The sequence below is a fragment of the Vicugna pacos genome, chromosome 21 (assembly GCF_048564905.1).
Source record: "Vicugna pacos chromosome 21, VicPac4, whole genome shotgun sequence".
NCBI lineage: Eukaryota > Metazoa > Chordata > Mammalia > Artiodactyla > Camelidae > Vicugna > Vicugna pacos.
In genome coordinates, this window is record NC_133007.1 from 14,394,431 (window position 1) to 14,419,107 (window position 24,677).

The 24,677-nt window shown below is 45.5% G+C and overlaps 1 protein-coding gene across 2 annotated transcripts in view; it reads right to left on the reverse strand.

The window, feature by feature from the left end:
* The window catches only part of PRRX1 (paired related homeobox 1), a 70,682-nt gene extending 47,447 nt beyond the window's left edge, over nt 1-23,235 (reverse strand). For both annotated transcript variants that reach the window (XM_031688751.2, XM_031688752.2), the window contains exon 1: nt 21,943-23,235. In XM_031688751.2, coding sequence (XP_031544611.1) covers nt 21,943-22,183 — 241 coding nt within the window. In that variant the 5' untranslated portion in view covers nt 22,184-23,235. The remainder of the gene's footprint in view (nt 1-21,942) is intronic.
* Nucleotides 23,236-24,677: the final 1,442 nt, after the last annotated feature.

Below are 24,677 nucleotides of genomic sequence, written 5' to 3' on the forward strand. Positions count from 1 at the left end.
AAATATAACTTGAACAGACTGTAAATGTACCACACCAATCTTTTCTCATTATTTAAAAACCAGCTGTCACATGTGGGGTTTGAAATTTGCCTGTTTAGTGTTTCTATTGTTCTTCACTCACAATATTCTGACCTGTAAAAAAAAAACTCCTAAATGGTCAAGGTGACCTTTTTAAAAAAAGCTCTTAATATCATAAACACCATGCTTTGTGTTTAATTTTGTGTTACTCTGAAAAGAGGCTAGTGTTAATTAGAAAGCTTAAATAATTTGCATTTGGGGTGGGGCTGAAGAATTGTCCAATCAATTCTTTTGTTTTTGATGTATTACAATCAATTCTTGATTGTTCTAACTAACAGCAAGGCATGACCATTTACAAGGTACTCAATGCATGTTAGTTCTACTCCCCAAAACAAAAGGTAGTCCAAAAGCCTTCTGTATTTATGCTTGAAAAAATAAATACTAGTGTCTTTGTTTTCATTTACCCAGGAGGTAGACACTTCTAAGGAGTTCTGCCTAGGTTTAGTTTCCAGATGATTTGGGGTTCTCAATGTGTAGTCTGTGGGATAAGGAAATGAAATGACTCTGGCGTGTACATGTCAGAGGCGGCAACTGTAGATTCTGAAAGAATCCACCAAGTGGGAAATCCAAATGCATATGCAGGCAATTAAGAGGTGACTCTGTTTGTTCTGGAAATGTCTCTCCTGGAATTGAGCGCACAAGCTCCTGCAGCTGCCTGTCTCCTGCTGATGTTAAATGTCACCCCTCATGCCACCTCTTTCCTCTGTCCTCATCAAACAGCTACCCCCCTAAGGCTAGAATCTGAATGAGTGTCAGAAATTCCTGACCTTGGCAAGTCACATTTTCCTTAGTCCCACTCCCCAAGGCACCACAGAACTCTCAGACTTTTGACCTTGCTGAACACCCTGGGATTATTTGAATGAGAAATTCTCTTCCCCACTTCTCTCCTTCCCCTTCTGTTCCCCCTTTTCCAGGGCTGCCAGTGGCTCCTTTTAAAGAAAAGCTGGATTATAAAACGCAGAGCTGCCCGCTTTTGCCCTCTTAGGTTTTCAGTCCTCAAAGCCAGCGTTTTTTCCAAGCTGCTGCATTCTCCACTCACCAGACCATATTTTTAAAAACTATCTGGAATACAAACAGCAACTTGTTTTTTGTACCCTTGACTAAAAATCTACCAGGCTTTTTTTAAAGTGTAATGTTGTTACAAATCATTTTTAAGTGAGTTTAATGCTGGTGAAAGGTGCCCAGATTGACAGCCTGGAGGCGGAGGGTCTGTATTTTTAACTCTAACGGAGTGAAGCAGTGTTAGCTCCTGCCAAGGAAATTCACAGGCCTCACCCTTAGGCTCGGAAGGGTTCTTGTGGGATTGAACAGGTACAAGTCCATTTGAAATGTGCTTGCTCAGTATTTATATTGTTCTTAACTTACAATATTCTGACTCGAAAAGAAAATTATATATCCAAGTCCTGTTCAAATGCTGCCCCTTCCAGGAAGCCTTTCCTCATATATCCTTGCTAGTTTGAAAAATCTACCTTCTGCCTATTACCCTCCTGTATAATAGACTTTTATAGTAGTGTTGATCAGACCTCAAACCGTATACATCTTTTCTGCCATGCTGTGCCCCTCAAGACCTCATGATAAAAAAGAGAAAAATCAGGCATTCTCATTCCATTTTATAGGTGGGTAATAGAGGCAGAATTGATCTACTGATATCTAGATATTCTGATCCCAAATTCTTCTATTCTTCATCTACTAAAACAAGTATTTTTTTAAACTTCCTAGTCTGGACGAAAGCACCGTCATTCCCCAGTCATCTTCCCGCTAAATGTGTCTTGCAGATTGCCTTCATAAATCCTGTGGCTTGGAGTCAGCCTTCTGAGGGCTGCTGAGCCATGCTCTAGTCAGCTACTTGTCCAGACCTGACTCACTCTTTGACAGGACTATCCCAAGCCTGCGCTGACTCTGAACGACCTTCCCAGGCTGCAGGCTGCCCTCCGTGTCCCCTTACACCGGGAGATGCGCAGGGCTGCTTATTCTAGCCACAATAATTTATCCTGACCCAGTTTCTTCTGCTCCTTTTTTCAAATCATTAATAAAGATATTAGTAGAAGCTCAGAAGAAGAGTGAAGCCTAATAAAACCTCAAGTAAGCCCTGTTGTAAAGCCAGTATCTCAGCCTCAGGAAAAAGATTGTTTAAACTCCCTGTGCTAAGAAATTAATAAACTGTACCTGAATCCTAGTCTCGAAGTCAGGGGACTGTCATCTTGTTTCAAAGTTCGGTTTATATGAAATCCAGTTTTTCTTTTCAAATACTGAACTTCTCTGCGTGGCCTGCTTAATCGATTACATACTTGTAAGTTTATGCTGACTGTGACTTTATCACATTTGCCAAACAACTTGAAACATCATGAGAAGTGTTAGAAGGTTTAGAAGGCTGAGGAAGATGAGATCATGAGGCATTTCTTAACTCTCACGGTGCTCCAAGCTGCCCAGTGCTTGAAGTATTGGGGGTTCAAAATCATCTTGAAAAGCAAGCTGTGTCTATTCCCAGTTTCTTCTGAGAGTTCTCCAACAGCTTCTTACAGATTTGAAATTCTTCCTCCAATCTGGAATCACTTCTGAGTCAGAGAAAATTCTGTCTGTAAAAATCTACAAGGAAAGATCTGATCAAACCCGGGTGAGACAAATGTCTGCCCCGAGAAACAGGCATGTAGGATGGAAGACAGGAAGGGGCTACGGTTGCTGCTGAAATTTTGAGCTGCTTGCACCTGGTAGCTGAGGTGCCATTGAGTGATGAGGAAAAGAGGAGGAACAGGTATGCAGGATTGGTGATCTCAGGATTGATCATGTTACAATTACACTGAAGGTGAGCTGGGGTGGGGGCCAGGGTTAGATTCATCTCACCAATTAGATGGTTGGCTCTTTCAGCAAAAGCCCGGGTCATGTGTTTCTCTAGTATCCTCCAAAGTGCTTGGCACAGCGCTGAACACAGTGAATACTTATTAGACCAATGGCCGTGGTAGGTAAAATGCTCTGACTTCAGCTCATCTGAACGATGCGTACTGTTTCACTGTTTGGAGACAAGACCTCAAGGACTTCTGACCTTTGGTTGCGTTAAAGCATACACACCGAAGGGGCGTGACTCCAGCCTAGAGAATACCGGTAACTGCCCAAGGCACTTCAGTTACACGAGTCCTCACGTAACTGAATTGTGGTCGTTAGCAGTACCGCCTTCTGGTGTTTTGCTAAATTACAAAGAGGTTGCTTTTGTAGAACTTAAAACGGAACCCTTCCTTTCTGGGAAAATTACAGGCAGTACCTGAATTACAGGCTCTAACTTTTCAAATAACAAACTCAAGAAAAAAAAAATTGCTCCTATTTCACACCCCACTGCACCCAACCACCCCCTGTTGTTTGTCAACTGCTTCTAGGGAGCCCTCTGTGAAAAGGTTCGCAAGTTTGAGAGAAAACCTAGGTAAAGAAATACAGAAAAGATGAGGCTGAGAAAAGGACTACCTGGGGTCAGTCCTCCAGGTGAGGCCTCTTCTATCTACTAAGCCAGCCGGCTCCCGTCAGCCTCCCGGGCCCCTAGAAGAAGGACAGTCTGGGTGCCCACCACCACTGCTCAGCTTGTCATGCAGATGGCTGGTTCCAAACGCCATCATTTCTCATCTGGCCCAATGCTTCTCCTTTCTCCTCTAATACCTATTTTCCATATAGAAGTCATGTTGTTCTTGTAAATACATCAATCAGATTACAACCCCCCCCAGCTCAAACCTCGCCAGTGGCTTCCCACTGCCATCACACTTAGAATATAAGCCCAGCTCTTCCCTATGACCTACAAGGTCACTATCACCTGGCACCTACCTGTGTCTGTGATCTCATCTGCCAAACTCCCATCGCTTGCTATCTTACAGTCACACTGACTTTCTTTCTGTTCCTTGGATCTATCAAGCTTGTTCCTGCCACAGGGCCTTTGCACTTGCGGTTCATTCCCACTGCCTGAGAGGCTCTTTACTCTGATCTCCTCAAGGTTAGCTCCTTCTTTTAATTTACATCCTTGCTTAATAATCCTGTTTCATTTCCTTTATAGGACTTATCTTTATTTATAATTGAATCATTTATCTAGTTGTTTGTTTAATTACATATTTATTGCCTTTCTTTCCAAGGAGAATGTAAGGTTTATGAGGAGAAACAATTTGTCTTTTTCACTGCTGAATCCCCAAAACCTAGAATAGTGGTGGGCACACAGCAGGTATTCAATACACAGTTGTCAAACATGGGAAAATGAGTGAGAGAAAGAGAAAAACAGTGGAAGGGAAGTCTGTTGTGCAGTCATGACAGACTTAAACCTAGGCCTCCAACCTTGTCTTATTGGCAAATCTCAGAAGATGGGGCCTTGGGATGCTCAGGGTTTACTGAGCGTTTGCCCAGATGATGAAAATTCAGTATATTATTCACCACTAAACTTCTCTTCTATGTGTTTATCTTCCTCAGTAAGAACTGTAGAGAAGAGGGGTGAGCAGGATGATCGGGGCACACAAAACCTCAGTGGTATTCTTAAAGAAATTGGGCAATGTGCCCATGCCATAAATGATGTGAGTGCACCAGGAGAGAAGTGCTGAGTTCAGACCTTGGTGGGGTGGCAGGTGTTCAAGAAGGCTGCCCAGAGATTAAATTCATCCAGTTCTAATTTTGCCCAGCACTGGTCCTATACCAGCGAAGAGGGAAAGGCATCCCTTTCCTCCTTACAGTTGAGTCACTAAGACCCTTCTTTCCAGCTGCCTCCATGGTCACTACTGTTCATCTGTGTCATACATTTACTACTCTTTTGGAGGCTTCCCGGGAACCTAACCACCACTTATAACATTGCATCTGGAAAAATGAATTTCTGATTCCAAACAACCAAATCAGACTGACTCTTTCAAGTAAAATCCTATTCTTCACTATAATAAAATCATTTTCAGTGGGAGAGGGCATAGCTCAGTGGTAGAGTGCATGCCTAGCATGCATGAGGTCCTGGGTTCCACCCCCAGTACCTCCATTGAATAAATAAATAAGTAAACCTAATTACCTGCATCCTCAAAAAAACAAAAATCATTTCCATAGCAGGAATGAATATAACCCAACATTTTGAGCCTGTTTTGTTTCAATATATTTTGTTTTTGGCTGGGGGAGGTAATTAGGCTTATTTATTTATTTTTAGAGGAAGTTCTGGGGATTGAACCGAGGACCTTGTGCTTGCTAAGCATGTGCTTTACCACTTGAGCTATAACCTCCTTGCTTTGTTTCAGTATTTTAATCCAGTGTTAGACTTGATACAGTCTTCAATGGACTTGTAAGAAATATATTGCTATTTTTCCCACAGCTCAGAGGGGCTGGGTGCCACGTTCAAGGTCAGAGCCATGATCAAAATCAACTCCTCATCTTCAGGAAAGCTCTCTGGCTCACCTAATCTCTTCTCTAGTGCTGTCTGCCTACTCACCCCTTTAGTCAAGTTCACTGAGCCCTGTAATTAACCTCAACTTTGCTGCTTAACTGTCATTGAATTATCCAGTGCCATGAGGGGTTTTCTTTGCAAAGATGTAATTTTCTGAAAGACTATTTACTTTTTTTTTTTTATTTGTAAGCCTAATACACAGTCCAATACCACAGTTACAGGAGTCCTGTGTTCCACTGATTAAACGTCACAGAAAAGCCATTCAACTCAATCGTCTTCTTTCCAATTTTCTAGCCACTGGAGGATAAGTGATAGGATAATAGAGTATGGGGTGCCCCGGGGGTCAAAACAAGTTCTGGTTTTGTCAGGATTAACTTTGAGGCTTCAGGCAAGCTGCTCAGCCCTCTCTGAGCCTCAAAGCCCTATTTGTAAATTAGGCATGACAATATCTACCACTCAGCATTACTGTGAAAATTAAATGTAAATCACCCAGTACAGTACCTCGTCATGGTGCGTGCTCAATAAATCTTCATTTCTTTCCCTCAACTCCCTTCCTCCATTGAAAGACTCAAAGGCACTAGATGAGTGGGGTCATCTCTGAGCCCAAACACAAAGTAACATGGAAACTAATCCAAATTCCCTCTGCTAGCCAAGGAACCTTCTTTGTTATCTCATTGATACATTTTACATCCTTATGGGTTAATCAGAATAGAACCGCATTTTACAGTTACACTACAGAGGTCAGTATCACGTAGATGATTATTTTTCTATGGAAGCATTATGCTTGCTGCTTAGAAAACTGTACTTAAACCAAAAGCCCAGATGTCTTTGGTAACTGTTTCCCCCAAAGGAAAACTCATTGAGAAGGTGAGTCAGCAGGGATAACCTTCAGGACAATCACAACCAAGGCGAGCATCTGCAAGATCTGAAATATGGGATGTTATGACACTTGGTGAATTGCTTCTGACGTACTTAATTATGCAACAATGAGATCTGCAGGAGCATAACCACACAGTTCCCCTGAGGATGCCGCCAGTGTGCTCCACAAGTGATTCAGTATAAAATAAACAACAGCTAACTGTGAATTATGAAGTTGTAATTCCACTACGGGGGTTCCAGTGATGGCATCAACCACCAGAACAAAGTTTATGTCACCAAAGGATCCCAGATGGACTTAGGGGCCTGTAACTCAGCCGTGGTCTCTGCTTCAGACAGAGCTCCAGGACAGCCTTTCCCCTGGGTTTCTGCCCTTCCTCGTCTCTGCAAAGGCCCTCCTTTATTGTTCTCTTCCTCGGAGCTTTCTAAAGTCAGGCTAAGCCTGCTTTTCTAAATGTAGCTCTTTTTTAATTAAATGGTCTGTCATCTAAGAGGCTATCCACATCTCCCCACACACTCTGTGGACAGCAATCTATGAATTAGATACTTCATTAGAAAAAAGCAAAGCCTGATATTTAACAGAAAAAATCCATTTAGGGCAAAAGCCCTGGAGCGCACCTTAAAAGGAGATATTTGAGATGAAACTTTAGTACGTGCCAAGCGAATGTATGTGCCCACTAATGGAATAAATTTGTCTCTAAACACGGAAAACTTAAAAAAGTTAGGCTGAAATTTCAAAATACAACCTTCCCAAAGTCAACGTCTGAGAAAAAAAACTGGTTTATTAAACCTTAGCTTTTCTCAGATCATGTAGAAGATAAGTACACAAAACTGCATCAATATTAGAAAAACTGTATCAACCATCAGAAGGAAAGACAATACAAAACACTGAACTGTAACTTCCCAAATTTACCTAAAACTAAAGTGAAATTGCAAATCTCAGTATCTGTGTGCTAGACGGCCCCTTCTTTAATTCATGCTTTTTCTTCTAGAGGAGCTGAGATAATAATCACCGAAAATTCATCATAGCGAGGATTTTTACAACCCCCCCCCCAAATTGCCTTAAACTGTTTTTGTTTTGTGTGAAACACTAAAAACAGTGCCAGGCACCCAGGGAGTGCTTTCTGTGTGCTTTTTTTTTTTTTTTAAATCTCCCACTTGTTCTTTCGTGCATTCATTTATTCAATAACAGCTTTTTTATTAAGCCACGTACAATATGAAAAGCACCGTGATAAACGCTCTGAAGTTACACAATTTCTGCCTCTCTGCCCTTGCCTTCAAACTTCAGACACCTGGTTGAAAAGATAAGCTTGACCCTTAGGGAGACTTAAATAACAATGGAACGCGTGAGACACGGTGGATGCCACAAAGAGACACGTCATTCAGTTCCGATTACTGTGAGAGAAAGTGGTGCACATCAGTGTTTTCAAATCTTGCGGCACATAAACATCATCTGGGATACCTAAAGTGCACATATTTAGGAGATTCAGATTCCCTTGGTGTGGGTGGGGCTCTGGAAGCTGCATTTGAAGACACCGCTGTTCTTTCTGATGCAGGTGAGCCAGGCATCCCGCTTTAAGATATTCTGGATGAGGCTGTAAGCAGCTCAGAGAAAGAATCAGATTATCTGTTATTTCTCTTTATCCTTTTTTCTCTAAATCATTGGGAATGAACTGCATGTGGGAGAACATATACAGAAGAAAGAAAGGAAGAATATAAGGACCAAGGGAAAATTTTCCTAGATGAGGAAGAACTCCATGCTCTCTAAAGGAACACAGTAACCCAGTTATCTACACCCCCAGTTAGAGACTCTACATTACACTGTAAAGTGCACACAGCATTTGTAGCAAACACACACTCTTCCATACATCAGAACTGATACTCCCCACAGAGCTGTGCTCCTAACCTCTGACCAATGCCCACCAAGCATATTTAGGAGATGGTCTGTCTCTCATCTACCACGTGCATAAACTGCTTCTCCAGACTGCAGGCACACTAGTCCTGCAATAAACTGCTGTCAAAGTGCCTCAGCCACAGTGACCCGTTTTCTCCATGTGCACCACAAGCGTTAGCCATGCTGATCTGTTACCAAAGAATGCCAGAGAGACCTAATTGTTAACTGCTTGGCAAAAAAAATTAAAGAGTCGTGGATGCTTCATGATACAGAAATGCAGTCTGTATGTCTTCCAGGCTTATCAGATTTCAAAGCCATACATACAAAAGCAGGTCACATATCAAACTGAAAACAGCATGTTTATCTTACTCAACTGGTTAGGAAATCTAAGTTGGCAAAAGAATGGCAACTTTATGTATAATCATAGTTAACATGGTAAGTATTATTCCTGTAAAAAAAAATTAAATAAACTCCACAGAAATCTCAGAGGAGTGGTAAGACAGTGCTATGTTAGAGACATTGTACCACAGAGAAAATTTAATGTGTCTGATCTCCTGGAAACTTACAGGCTATGTCAGGTCTGGGATTAGAAGTCTTGACACCTGGTATCTTAAGCGTATGTCGTATATTCTTCTTTAAATTTGGTGTTAAAATTAGGGGAGGGTGTTTGTATTCTTCAGTCTCTGTAAAGTCCGCAGTGATGGATGAAGCACATGGAAATGTGAAAGGTTGGTGCCATTCCAAAGTTTTAAAAGATTTGCAATCTACTTCTTACTAAAGAAGGGGAGGGTGGCCTGAAGGAGAGGACCATAGTCAGGAATGTCTGAGCCAGACTCCTGGCTCTGCTGGGCACTGAGGGTGTGGTCTTAGGAGTGCCACCAAAAATTGTAAGGTATCAGTTCCTAACTGTAGAGCAAAAACGGATGTCTCCTTAGTCACTCCGTAAGCGACATGCTGTTACGACTGTGATTTTAGAGTATGGGAATATTCCTAATTTCAGGGACATTAAATGGCCTTAGCAATGGATTGGGAAACCACACTGAGTATGTAACTGAGCCTGAACTTGTCAGAGATGCTGTCGCAGTGGAGAACAGGGAAAGGGCGAGCATCCAGTGGGAAGGGAAGTAAGGTGTTGGGGTCTTTGTTTACATCATATCTTTATTCCAAAGAACAAACCTGTGTGACAGATACTAATGCACCAGAATTTTTACATGAGAAAATCAAGACCCAGAGGTTTGTCTAAAGTAAATTATAGAACAGCCATTGAACGTGGAATTGTCCAAAAACAAAGTAAATCGCTTCGAAGCTCCTAAGGTCCCTAAATCTAAATTAAATATTCATGCTTTTGAGAGCTGGGTATAAGTTTATTGAAATGCATTTTTGTTTTTGATCTTTATTTGATAATTTAATTTAGAAGAGTCTCCATTTGATTTCCGTTACGTGCTGTTAACGTGCCCGGTTTATAACAAAGAGCGAGAGCCAGAGGAATGAGAAGAGATTTGTGCAGAATGTCAGTGTGTCAGGAAGTGGCGTTCTGGTGTCCCTATTCCTAACTCAGTGTTGATTCACTGGAAATCATGTATATAAAAGAATCTGGTTGACATCAAAGGTGATAGGATACAGTGAAAAAAATTAAAATGGAATCAGGAGAGAAAGATTTGAGTCCCTCATCAGCAGCACACTAAAATACTCCGAGCCGCAGTTTTCTCATCTGTAAAATAAAAATAGTTATGCTATCCCCACCTTCTCCTTAGAATTGGCTTTGTGAAACGTAATAGCATTGGCAAGTGTTCTTAGAGCTTGTGCAGCAGTTTCATTGTTCTATCTCGCTTTATTGTTCACATTATTAATATTATTAATCCTTTAAGACAACGTAAGTCATCAATTTATACAAGTAATAAGGGAAAAGAATTAAGCAAACCAGCAGTCTGAGTATATTAATTCAGTTCAGTTAAAACGATTGTACTTTTAAAGCCTACCCAAACACAGCTGGAACTTCCTAACTGTTCAAGGCAGCCCTGAATCTCCAAACCAAAAACATCCAAAGCAGTGCAGACAAAAGGTATTCTTCCCACCCTGAGAAAGGAGAATGTTGGGGTAAAGCAAAAAAGATATAAATTTAAAGAACACTCCATATATTCTGAGTAAAAATGATCACACGCGGAAAAATCTCTTCCTCCCTGAGGGCAGCTGAGAACAGACTCGTAACAGTCAAACACGCAGAGACATTATTTTCTGTTTCTCTTGTCAGAAGGCATTCAGCCTTTGAAATATGCAAAGCGAAACTGCAGATTTCAGTTTCGTGATTAATGAACCAAATTGGGTTTTATTTCTAAAATGTGTTGAGGATTCATCCTGTGGTCTTCCCTCGAACTTGAGGATTAGAGCTGCTGAACAGCACATCTGGTTGTAGGCAAAGAGCTCTCTGGGTGGTTCCCTGTCTGTCCGCCCTGAGATGAGGCAACGTGGGGGAACTGCAGAAACTTTTATTGGGCAAGCGTGGCTTTGCATCCTCAAAAATGATGATTATGCTGTCCGTTCCCTCTTTCTCATGAGAAGGGGAAAGATTGTTTGGCTGTATCTAATTCATAATTTTAAAATTTTGTTCAGCATGATTTTATATCACTTGCTAATACTTTCCCTAAGGAAAATATTTGCATTCCTCAGGCAAATGTTTTCACGTCAGCTTGCTGAGGAATGATTTTTACATAGACTTCATAATAACAATTTATATTTTCTCTGTAATTATCACTTTAAATAAGGGCTAGGGGCCTGTGGACTTTCATATCTGGATAAGTGCATTATCTTTGATTTTTCTAAGTGCTTCTTCCTCTGTCAAAATACATGACAGTGTCCTGGAATATGTCACTGTCCGACCTGATCATCGTTCTACAAGGTATAGAGAAAGAAACGTCGTTTTTCTCCTCCTTTTTCTACAAAAGCACATGTGAGTCTTGAAACATTTAACAAAAAAAAATTCAAGATCCAGAGATCTACAATAGTAGAAAATTTTCAGTCCATTCCCTTAAGAAAGTTTCTCCCCCACTTGCTTTGTGGCGCTTTTCCTTACTAAATTATGTAAAAACAAATTTTTTGAGCAGTAGCTCTCTCCAACTGTGGTCTCGGAACGTCCTTTAGGTATTATGCAGGCTTTTCCAATTTTCAAAAGGAGACATGTGCTCATGTCTAGGGAAGGTTCCCAGCTAAGAACAAGCAGAAAAGAAAAAGAAACTGTTTACTCTGAAGGCCTTTACTGCTGGAAGTGTACCCACTGGAACTTGAGAACACTGGGAAATAGCTGTGATGTCACAGCTCTCATCATCCTGGGGGAACTTTTGTTTGTTTGTTGTTTGTGTGTTTAATTTTCTGATGAGAGCAAGTGGGTTCAATGTGTATATGTTTTCTTAATGTGGGGGAAACACAGTCTTTGAAAAATTAAAGAAAAATCAGTCATCAAGAATGTTAATAGAAACTGTGAAAAAAAAAAAAAAAAGAAAGAAATGCTTTAAGACCAGACCATTCAGGGTGGTGAAATATAGGTGGCTTGACTGTCCCACTTAAATTTTTAAAATGTAAAATAATGCATTTTCTAAAATGAGCACTTATTACACTTTGGTATTACTCTTATATTTAAAAAATCACTTGCACTAGAGATTGCATAAACAGTGGGACCACACAATAACCCACCCCCCCATTATCTATTTAATTTCTTTGCTTACTGCTACTGTGGAATATGCTACGCTCCCCCCCACCAAAGTATCTAATCTTAAGAAAATTCTCAAAGTAAATTAACAATGATAAAATATTTAGAAAATCATTCAGCAATACTTGTAGAGGCACTGATTATTTCTACAGTAAGCATGAGAAAAGGCATTTGCTTGGTCTGAAAGAAGCAGTCAAGGAAGGCATCACGAGGAAGTGAGAGAGGAGCAGAACTTGGAAGGTAGCATGAGTGGGTCTGCGGAAAGTGCCACGGAGCAAGGACACTGCAGGGCAGAAGGCAGAGAAGTGGAGGAGAGACTGGTGGGTGCACGGGTACTTGCCTAAGTAGCACACTGGGGAGAGGTGGGGAAACAGCTCAAATCTGCACATGTGTGTGAACGAGCTGACTCCTGGGGTAGGGGTGGAAATATAGAGTATAAAGAATGGCTTTTTTTAAAAAGAGGACAAAAAATTGGTCTTGGGATGGAAAAGAATGAAAAGCAACCGTGAGTTCTAAAGAAAGGGAGAGCCATGATTTTTTTAAAAAAATGTGTTTCTAAAAGAATGCACTAGCATTTACTCATTCATTTGGCAAATATTCCTTGAAGCTGTATTATATCCACTCTGCCATCACCTCCGCAGAGAGGAGGACAAGCATGGATGCAATTAGACCCAATTAGTTAGGAGGCTGGCTTCGCGGTGCAGGTGAGATACCATAGAGATTTATAAAGGAGATGAATTCAAGTGATTTTAGAAGGTCAACTTGTTGGGATTTGGAGATGAATTGAACAGCGGCATAAAGGAAAGAGTCAAGGATGCGTCTGAAATTTCTGAGTTTTGCACCCACATGTTGTGATATGGGAAAACAGAGAAAGCTAAAAGAGACATATGGAGGAAAAGGAACTCATTAAAGCTATGTTTTGACTGGTTTTGAGGTTGAGGCACTTTTGTGATGTTCGAATAGAAGTGTTGAGTAGGTAGCTACATAAATGAACCTGCAGCTCCAAGCGGGAGCCTTGAAGCTACATCCTGAGAATCAGTATAGAGATGGCTCTAAAATGGTGAGCCTAGAGGATCTCTCCAAGGCAAAGGGTTGAAAGTGAGAAGGGGAGGTGAGGGGGCCTAGTACTGGCACTAGGTTGTAAAGGGGATCCACAAAAATCGGGGAGCTCATTCTATCACTCATTAAGCACTTACTGAGCACAGGCAATGGTTTGGCAGCTGTGCCAGTGGTACATGCCTGCTGTCACCCAGACAAGTACTGAGGGAAGTAGCGCTGGTAGAAAATGGAAAGAAAAGTGACAATGTATTTAATTATTTAGTGTCCCCTCCCAGTCTGGATTAATGGTGATGAATGTCAGTGCCCAGGTATAAAGATTTAGATTCAATGCCTACTTCCATTGAAACTTTCAACGTCATCTGTTTATGATTACTTGAAAGAGAAACAGAATAGTAACCAGTTCCCCAAAACTCAATCCCTAAGAAGCCTCTAACTGGGCTATTATAAAATGAATTATCACAGAGGACGAATACATGAAAATACCTAGTACATTACATATCATTTTGCTCAACAGCACTCCCTCTTCTGAGGATTCTAGAACAGCATTTAGGAGGCTTCTGTGGCCTCCAGGCACCAGTTTTCCCTGCAGCTCCCAGGTCTTGGACACAGGGGCACAGGGAATGAATGCAAAGAAGGAAAAGTATGGCAGACGAGGTCAGGCCGAGACCCTGAATCCCCACCACCCATCAGGCCTGAGCCAATTCTACCAAGCCCTCTGTAGACTAGCATGAATGTGTGTGGATAAATACAACAGAAACTTGAGAAAAACCTGGTTCTCTGTATATATCCAAAGTGCTGGCTCGGCCTTTCACTTTGCCCATAGTCAAGCTGATTGAACTTAGCATATCCTGGCTCAAATTTTGATTGAGGTGGGCCTCTTGGCCTTTAAGTTGTATATCTCAATCGTCTTTGAAAAGGTTTGGCCTCCCCATGTGTATGCAGAGTACTGGATGTGCACCCGTCTGTTTTTATGCTTATTTATACTCTACTAACTTCCAGCGCTGTGAGGTCCTTTAAAATATAACGACATGACTGATGATGAAAAAGTAAGTGAATGGAGTGAATATTCTTACTCTCAGACAAACGTTTGTGGGAAAGCAACTTCCCTTACAGTTCTGGCTTCATGCTCCTGTTTTAAGTGAACACCCAAGCTCAGATGATCTTGGAAGGTATGTATTAACCACCATCAATGCTAAGACAACAAAATATTTGTTCTGTCAGTTTGTTGCTCCCAGTATCGCCTTGTGCTGTTGACCCTCTAAGGTCAGGGTGTGAAATAGACCAGGAGAGAAATAGAAAATCCCAAGATTTTCAAGGCACAGGGCAGAGGGAGGATTAACAATGTAGCCTCATCTGTCCTGTAAGTCTCTGTAAGTCCCAGGTTTCAGGCACACACAAGACTGTGGGGGCAACTACTGTTCTTCCTTTGAGAGATAGAAGCTTACCCTAACCCCAGGGCCTAACTCTAAGGTGGCCGATGTTTTGCCCTATCTAATGGTTCCGGGTACTAATGAGGGTTTCTGGAGCACTTCTGCAGCATCTCACTACTACCGCCAGCTCTCCATCTCTAAATCTGCCCTTCCTTCTTTAAATACCTGGAGATCATACACGTAAATGTCTCACACCGAACTCCACAGGGACAAACTGTCTCCTTCCCCATGGAACCCAGACACCAGCCCTAGCACCCAGTGACTCAGGGTCATCTAGTCCCACTCTCCTCCTGTCCCTTCCTACTAACCCTGGAATCCTGACCACTCTCATTTCACACAAAGCTATGTGGCATTATGTGGTCCCTGGCGTGACTTCACGCTATTGACATTTGCCAATTTTTGCTGCTTGTGTAGAGGGATCTTCCTGCATGTCTCCCTCTCCTGCCTGAGTCCAGGGGTTTTTGAAGGCAGGCTTAATTAAGCCCCCTGCCTGGGAGGGGAATGCGCCCCCTTTCGGCGGGAGAAGGCAAGGAGAGGCGCGTCGGGCAAGACTCGTGGGTACGTTCCAGACTCCGCCCGGGAGCTGCGTCCCAGCGCCCTGGGACCTGGGAGGACCAGGGCAGAGGTGGTGTGAGGCTGTTTGCATCTTTGTCCCGGCGGCAGAGATGGAGAACACTAAAATCTAAGATACTGTGGGGTCTGTTTTACAAATTAAAATTCTTCACTGAATTACTGAAAAAATTCTCCCTCGAACTATTTACTCCTTCCTCCAGGCCCCCCCGCCCCCGCAAAAAGAGGTAAGATTCAAAAAAAAAGAGGTAAGATTCAAAGACAGCCTGTAGTTCAGGCCAGTGCGATCACCATTCCTGTATGAGGGTTTCGGTATAGTCGCTCCTCGCTCAGCCATTAAGAACATTTCCAGTTGCTTGCAAATTAACTCCATGAAAGCAGACAAAATAGGAACCAGAGGACCTGTCCTTGTCCTTTCTCATAACTCGGATCTTGGAGATTCTAATTAATACACCCTTTTCAAATGCAGTCCTCATTTTGAGCTGAGTCTGGAAAAATCAATAATGGCAAAAATAAGGCCCAAAGTCAAAGTCCTTGGGAATTAGAGCTCCCTCATTACGTGGTACAGCAAAGGGGCTGGGACATCCAGTGCTCCAGGACCGCATTCTGGTCATAACTCCGACCGATATAAATTCCTGTATTTGAGAACTGCGGGTACAGCAGAATCCTTGATTCTGATTGTCCTCAGACTCTTCTGAGAAGTCGCTTGTGTATGTGATTGATTTGTTCTGACATGTTTTTTTAATTTTCTTTCACAAAATTTCCTTAACCTACCACCATTTGTGCCTTCGTGCCCCTCCCATCCCCTCAAGTGGCTATTGCCCCTGTAATCGGCTTCCCAGATATTTTTTCATCAAGGAAAGTGGTTCCAGGACAAGTGAAACGTAGTGATTTTTTGTTGTTGTTCTTAAACCTAAAATTGATAGCCCGTAATTCTCTGTAGAACTACTTCCTTGGGACTGCCTCACTAAATTAGACAAATGATGATGCCAAGAATCTACTAATATTCAGACCACGGTGGAAACTCCTTACTCAAAAGCTTACATACGTGGAAAACAAACCCCTCGAGCCTGAAACACCGACGATTGTCCCTCCTCAGATGTCTCGGCTATATATCTCCACATTGTTTGGTTTAATAACAAACAGCATTTAGGGAAAAGGAGGTTGTGGCAGTTTGTTGATATTATTGTTACCGTTGGAGATAGTTGGTTTTTAATTGAGTGTTGTTAGCCTGCTCACCAAGCTATTTGATTTTCAAGAATCCAAATTCTTGTGGATAGATAATAATGCTGTTGACAGATGCACCTTCTTTGGATTGTTGAAAAGGGCGTTGAAGGAAACCAAAACAATGGCAGTGGTACTGGCCCCGCATCGAATTAAAATGCAGAATTTGACAAAGAGCGTCCAATTGGATTACATTAGCATGCAATCCCAGGTAGTTATGTAAATGTGTGGACACCCAGTGGCAACAGAGACTTGGCTCCTTATCCAAATATTTCCTGTAAATATCGGATCTCTAGCTCGGAGCAGCACTCCGAGGATCCTGTTGGTTGAATTTAGAAATGGCTTGGATGGTGGATGCTGAATACCTATGTATTTTCTTCGGGAGGATTCTTCCCCCCAAAACTCTTCTACCCACTGCAAGAGAAAGAAAAAGCAAGCAAAACGCAAGCCTTATCTCCTCTGTATATACACTCCCCTGATACCTAAAAGTTGTACTTCCTATGGCTTCTGCTGACTCCATTTACCTTCTAAAGGGTAAAAAATAAATACATATTCTCAGAGCCATTGAAAGCTCGAACCGCCAGGAGCGAAAGGTGCTCAGGAGTGTCCGGGAACGTACAGGCGCGCACAATTCTGCAACTTCCCTGTTCCTGAGGCCCCAGGGCCCCTGAGAAGGAGAGAGGTTCTCCAGGAGCAAGAAGAGGTCTGCTTTGATGGGTTGCCCTGACGAAGGAGGGAGCGGGTAAACAGGATATAGGAGAGGAACTGCAAAAGAAACACATCTTCTAAAATAAAAATCAAATTGGTGTAGGGCTCCTCACCGTTGAAAATCTATAGATGCCATTTAAAAGTGAATAAGCACCCGGAGGTGGCTGCTGGCCAGAAACGAAGTTCAAAATTCGGATCTGACCGGATCTGAGCCAGTGGACTAGGAAGATATCTTTGGCTCCGAAATTGCTGGGGTTTTTTTCGCAGGGGGCGGGAGGGAGGTGACATCTTGTTGGTTTGGAGATGATTTATTTACTCATGTTGTAAAATCTAAAGCGACGTTCCTGGGAAGACCAAGGAACTGCCGGGACCCGTGTGACCTCCTGCTGCCCGCCTGACGCCCCTAGGCTCTGACTTGAGCTTGCCGGGGAGAAGGTTAAGGTCGCCGAGCAGAAATGCCGGGTTGCGCGACACCTAAGGTGCGGGAAAGGCGCTCCGGAGGCTTGGGAAGGGTGTCCCGGCGAAATGAACGGTAAAGCCAGTAACTCACTGTCTTCTAGAGTTGGGGGATCTGGAGGCCCAGCGCGTATTGGCAGTCAGGGCCTCGGACTTTAGAGGCTTACCTCCCGGACGCTTAAAACTCCAAGCGCCTTTCGCTCCTAATCGGGAGGGAGTCACCAGACTGTAAATTTCTCCAAAATATTAAGAGAAGGAAGCCATTCAACCCCTTGCTTCTGTATGTTAAGATAAACAGGATTCACAGCCTCTTCCCTGGACTTGACATTCGACCTTGAGGACTCAGTGGCCTCCCATGATCCTAGATTTCACTGCCTCCTCTAAAAAGAAGAAAGAAAAAGCAAAAAAACCCTCCAGGCTACGCTTTAAACGGTATATTTCGTTAGCTCCCCTTTGAATCGTGGTAATTGAGGCCCAAATTCAGAGTGGCGGCACCGGCTCCAAGGCCCCAGGGGGTGGTGCCGCATAAGAAAATTTCTGGTGCCGTAAGGACTGCAAATGCTGAGACGCCAGCAGAATTGATGTTCCCGTGCGAGTTCCACTCGGGAGCGCCCTGGAGAACGTTCCCCGCTCTCCTGAGCGTTTCTCTGGCCTAGAGAAGCCGGCGGAGATGGGCCCTGGGGAGTGTGGCAGGCGGCTGGGGCGGGTGAGTCCTTCGCGCCGCGTTCACACCTCTCCCTTTGTGACAAATCGATTTCCCGCGACGCTGTTCTGTATTTGCATCCCGCCGCGGCCCGGGGCCCAGCTGCGCCCGGTCCACACTTAGCACCGCCTTGTGAATGTGTGTGCGTGTGTGCGCGCGTGTCTAATTGACTTTCCGTCTACCTTTTTATGACTACATGTGTTTCCAACAAAAGGTCTTATTAGGACAATCTGGTTTCACTAATTTAGAGGTTGGGAACATGGAAGGCAGGCTTTTTTTTTTTTTTAAGAGTTTGCAGAAGTTCAGATTAAGAAATGACAGCGGATGCACCATCCTCCCAGGAGTGGGTCTGCCTATTTTTTATGAGTTGTTTCTCCTCCCTCTCCTGACTACCCCTGTTCTGCCACCACCCCACTTCACACTCCACATCCCCCCATTAGCCATTGCATTCCTAACCGTGTTTAAGGACCGTTTCTTTAAACACTTAAGGTATTTGAACCCAGAAGTTTGAGAAATATACTAGGCTGGGAGTATCAGTAAAAGGAGAAAGAAATCGTTCAACAGAGAGGAAAGTGGAGTGGATGAAAATCAAGGGGGAAACAGGGGAGTGGGGGGACCATCCAGAAGCCTTCACTTTGGACAGTGCTTAGCTCCTCTCGGCTACACTGGACCCAGTTTGTAACAAAAATTTGCAATATGAATGATTAATATTGCCAGTGTAAATAGAGTCTGTTTTTCTTATTTCAGCTGAACAGAAATCTTAGGAAGGATGTGTTTCTGTATAGCTCTAAGAGGAAAGGGTGTCTGTTAAATGTCCCCCATCTCTCCAAAGGAGGTTATGGTTTCTCACTCTGGAGTAGTAGACTCCCAGGAGGCTGCAAGGGGCGCCTGACTCCCAATGCCCTCCTCTGTCCCATGCAGCTCGAAGCCCAGCTCTAGTCCTCTGCCTGGAGACTCCTTTCTTCCCTAATCCACAGCCTGAGCCATTCTGTCCACTGCAGACAGGGAGGCCTAGCGCCACCCCACCGGTCCTGAATTCCACGTAGCTCATGACAGCCCTCTTGGCAACTTCTGGTGGGGGCCCAAGACTCAGGACAGGTGTCCTCTTGGACACTTGCTGTTACCCATCTTACCCTGCCCTCTTAGTCTCATCCCAGAGATGGGGAAGGAAGTTGAGGAAACATTGCTTTGAAAAGCAACTACTACTTGTTAGAATAGGCCCTGGCTGTCTTTACAAAGCAAGGCCTGTGGCCTGGCTTTGGGTGTGTTTGGGTGTGTGTGTTTTCTCAGCTACTTTCCCAGCCCCAGACGTCCATGACAGAGTCCCCATTACATCGCTCGGCATTCTGCGACCTTCTTACAAAATTGCCTATCATTCTTACTCAAGCATCCTCTCTCTCTGAACCTCAGTTTCCCTCTGGGGTTCACTCCACACTAGGCCTTAGGTTACCACTTGAAACTTCAAGATGTGTTCATGTATCTAACAGGCAGGTTCCCGCAGATCTCAACCCTTTCCCTTGGGACACAGGTCCCAACTCCAACCGCCGCCCTTACGTGTCCCCTCATGCCCCGCAGATGCCACGTGATCATTGCGGCCTCTCCTGCACCAGGTCTGGGTCTTGCAGGAACCATCCCTAGGCCACATCTCCTGGCCTCCGTTTCAGCTTGCGGGTGCTTCCCAGCCAGCCTCCCCGGCCTAGCCTCGCTCTCTACCCACTAGGAGGCCACCAAGAACCCGAGCTTCCTTCTCGTAGTGTCCGCCCAAAGTCAAACGCCAGGAATGTCAGCATCCCTCCAGCCCTGTAGTACGTGGGGCCCAACTCCCGGCTGCCTGGACCCCGGGCTTGCTGTGGCCACCGACCCCGGGCCTGCTTTTCACATTTCCTCCTCTTGCTCTTGAGGCAAAGCAACCCTGGCTGGTCTCTCCTGCCCCACCCTGGTCCTCTATGCAGCAGTTTCTTCACGACCCTGTTTTTCTGTCGTGGGTGCAGCCTCTAGTTCTCTGAACAGTGATAAATGTTATGATTAATAATTAGTCATGGAGAAACAAGAACGGCAGAATTTGCAGAATTAGTGAAGCTGGATGATAGGTACATGGAGATACATAATACTAGTCTCCGTGCTCTTGTATGTGTAAATATTCCCTGGTAAAATGTTTTAAAATAATCATATTATTTCGCAGTGCATTTACTGTAACTAAAAATGTCTACGCGAAAGATTAATTCACGCTGCCGGCGTGTGCTGTGCGAGCAGCAAACCGCTGCTACCCACCCCTGCCCTCGGACCAATAACTTCAACAAGGACGCCTCTGCCTCTGTACCTAGCCATTACCCCGGACTTGGGGACATCGGGTCTTCATTCCTCAGAGTTGGCCAGTCTTTCCCTAGTGACTGGCCAGGCCAGACTCCCCGTCGCCCTCTGCCTCTACAGAAGTAGAGTGGATTGGCCCCAGTTGACTTTTGGCTAAAAACACTGAGGGGAGCCCAGGCCTGGACCAAGGAAGCAGGGCAATGGGCAGGCGGCCTGCAGGAGAGAGAGGCCCTCCCTGCGGCCTGTTTCAGCGCAGCCCTCGGCGCTCCCACCAATTTGCACAGGCCTTGTTTCCAGCTGCTTCTGAGTCCAGTTTGCTTCGCTGTTTTCTGAGAGTCTAATCTTGGAAATGTTTTTGTTTTTGTTTTTGTTTTTGAAATCATAGAATGCCAGCGGGACCCCTGGTTTCACACCTTCCAAGTTCCAAAACAAAATAGCAGTCAGCAAATAAAGGCATAGAAAGAGATCCGCTTCACTTTAAAACTTCCAGCCACATTCTGACTCTTGCAACCTCAAGGAGGAAATATCCAATCCTATGTCACCAGGGATGAGCCAGGTGACAGGTCTGTCACAGACTCCAGGATGTATGGATACATTTGGAGTCACTTTTTTAAAGACACCGCTAATAACGCGAGGCGAGATTTCCATAAGGGCACGATACCAATCAGGGAGGGTGCAGAAGGGAGACTGTGCATGGACTTTTCTGGAAATCTTGGGGCCAATAGGGAGAGCTCCTCCAGTGTGACACCGGGCTCGGCTTCGGAGCCCGCGCTTCCCCAGCGCATCTCTGCTGTGCGGGATCATGCCGGGCGGTAGCTTGGGTTTCACCCTTAAAGGACACTCCCTTTGCTTCGCGAGAGTCTTCTCGTGTCACTCAGGCCTTTGATTCTACCGGGCGTCTCAGACCCGTTTGCAGGTGGCTGCAACACCCTGAGACAGAGAGCGGCTCGGGCGCTCCAGCCCGGCGCACCAGCGCCGCCCCTCCGGCACGCCTGGCCTCGGGAGCCTGCGCGCGGTGCGCCGCCGGAGCAGCGCGGGTCTCGCTCTCTGTGCGCGGTGCCCTCCGCCACCTCTGTCCCATAAGCCCTCGAACTCGCTTACGCCACCCGGGAGAAACCTTTCCGACCCGACTCTGCATCTTTAGCCCACCGCCTTCCCAAACAGGCGGGCTCCCGGAGTCTGCCCCGCTCTGGGACTCTTTTCCAGCCCAGCCCTGTCGCCCTGCAAGTGGGAAGATCTGGCAGCCCCGCTCGGCCGGGACAGAGAGGCAGCACAGTCGGCTTTGGGGCGAGAGTCCGCGGCGGGCAGGGTCCCTGACCCCAACCGCAGGGCCTCGGAGCCTCCCTCCAGCGTCCGCCTGGCTACGTCCTCCGCAGAGTCCTTTTCTCATCCTTTTCTCTCGTCTGCGATCGGCCCTTCCTCCGGCCGCTGCCACCGACCTCTCCCTGTTCCTGACTTTCTCCCCCTGGCCCCAGGCGGGCTCCAGCCGCCCAGCCCGGACCCCCGCCCTCGGTCGGGGACCCCCCCCCCGCGGGCATGCGCCCCTTCACTCACTGTCCTGTTGCGGGGTGTCGCTGCCGCTGGTGAGTCCCGGCGACTCCAGCAGGCTCCGGCCCGCCTCGCCCACGCTCTCGTCCGCCTGCGCCGCCACCATGTCCCCGGCTTCCTCCAGGTCTAGCAGGTGACTGACGGAGAAGTTCTTTTTCGCCTGCAGGGTGTCGAGGTTGCCCGGGCTGTCCAAGCGGCCGCCCAGCGCCGGTTGCCGCTCCAGAACGTGCCCGTAGCTGGAGGTCATGGTCTCCCCCTCCGATCCCACCCACCCCCCTCTTCCCGCTCGAATCAACACCAAACGCTGTGGGCGCGAGGGGGGAGAGGAGCCGAGTGGGGAAGAGAGAGGGGGGAGTGGAGAGAGAGAGAGAGGAGGAGAGAGGAGAGAGAGAGAGAGAGAGAAGGAAGGAGGGGAAGAACAACAGCAAAAAAGTGGAAAGAGGGCGGGGGACCCCCTTCTGTAGCAGAGCGTTCTGCACCAGCAGCCTTCGACAGCCTCGGTTGCTTTCCTGAGGCCAAGTCCGGCGCCGTCCAAAGAGATAATCCACACCAAAAAATAAAATTAAAAGTCACCCTATGTTCAAGTCAGGAGAAAAAAAAATCCCTTCCAGCTCTCCAAAGCGTCCACACGCACACACTAAAAATAATAATAAGGGGGAGAGAGGAAAGGGGAGGCCAGCAGGGGGGGGGAGTTAGGCAAACAGAAGAAGAGAGAAGACGGGGTGGGAGAGAAGAATCAAAGTGGGTTTTTTTTTAAGGTTAAAAAAGTTATTCCCAGGCAAGAGTTCAAGCACCAACAGAAGAAGGCTTGTTCCAGCTTTAAAACATCTTCAAGAAAACGTGTTCCCCCTCTCCGCACTCCTGTGGATTCTCAGGAGTGACTAAAGTTTCAGGAGGAGAGGGTGATGTCTTGCAGATGTATTGGAGAGCAGGATTCTCACTTTACTTTTCGTAAGAAGGAAAAAAAAAGGGCTTCAGGAGTCCGAAGGAGGGTGGTGGTGGGTTTCCCCCGTTCCCTTCGCTTTCTCCCCCTCTTCTTGCTGAGCTCCTTTTTCCTTCTCAGTTGGATCAAGAAGCTCTCTGGCACTTCAAAAGGCACAAACTGGCATGCAGAGGAGGCTTTGTAGGGAATACAAGAAAATTGGAGACCCCTGGGAGGGCAGATCTCGACTTAATAGGAGCCTGTAATTACGTGGCAAAGCCTTTGTGCGGTGCCTGACGTTTTACAGACCCCTTTCTCCATCACAATCTCCTTCTTCCTCCTTTCCCTCGGACCAAAAAACAGTCTGATTAAGAAAACCCCCTTTGCCAACTTCTGAGCAAGAGAGAAAGAGAGAGGGAGGGAGCGCGAGAGGGAGAGAGGGAGGAGGGGAAGAAAAGGGAGGGAAGAGAAAGCGAGAGAGCCCCTTCGGATTTTTTTTTTTAAGTAAAGGTCTAATTATCATTCCCCTGCAATAGTATCACGGGGAGAAAAGACAAACTGAAACCCACAGTCACTTCAAATGAGTTGATTATTTTGCTTCGGCATTAACTCCTCCAGATTTGTTTAAGATCCTGTTGGAAAATCTCATTTGCATGTTTTGATAACAGCTGCGGGGAAACTTGCTGGAAAAAATCCACAACTATCTCAATCAAATTTTCTTCTCCCTCTGCCTTTTTTTTTCTTTTAACGTTTCCTGCTGTTCCAACAATTTTGGGGTGGGTGGGGATGAAGGAGGGTCGGAAAAACGAGGAGAGAGCAAGCGTATTAAGGCTACATTTGGCCCTGTAGAGACAGCGTACTAAATAATGTAATAAAATAACAGGACTGATTATAATGGAAGGCTCTCCCACGCTTCTTCCATGGATTAAAGGCAGCTTGGGGGAGATCCAGAAGGCGCCGAATCGGTTCGAATCTCCCCGCCGCTAGGAATCCCGGGGCCAAGGCAGTAGAAAATTTACATACTTATTTAGCTGGAAGAAAGTACTCTTAAGAGTTTGTCACAATTGCTCCCCTTCCCCCACCCTGGCCAATTTCGTAACCTCTTTGGTGCAGCCAAGGTCGCTTCCCCAGGCTACGACGCTTAGACCAGAGGGTTGCGCTGCCCAGATGCGGAGGAAACAGGGGCACTCGCAGAGCCAGCGGTCGCCGTGGCTCCTGCGCGGTTCAGGGTCCAGACCGGGTGCCGAGGGGGCAGGGGGAGGGGGGGGAGGAAGGACCGAGAGGGGTGGAGGAGCCCCCATCTAAGTCTATGGATAATGCTCTGTCGTCCGTCTGCGGAGCCCGAACTTGACGGAGGACAGAGGGGTGCTGAGCGATTTTTTCATGACCTGTCGGAATTTGGTAACAGCTTTAATAGTCTCATTAGAAATGAGTTACTATATGACGAGTAAGTAAAATATTAAGTGCTTATTTGTGGCGTTTTATGTTATTTAAACACACAAACACATACTCCCTCATTCCCCTGATTACTAAACTTTTTTTTTTTTTTTTCTCCTATAACCCAGAGGCTCAACTGGAGGGCAAGAAGGGTCCGAGTGTGTGTAAATGGTTTCTGGGCTCCAAACGGCCATAGTTAGCCCAGAACTTCCAGCCCTGATCTAGGAAAAGAACATTTGATGCCATCAAAGGGCTGCAGATTGAAACCAGATGTGCTCGCCTCGGTTCTTTCCATGCATTTAATTAAGGAGCCGGGATGGAGGAGACTTTTTCATCATTAGTCCACCCACTCCCTCCTCCTCTTTCCATCCCCTCGCCCTCC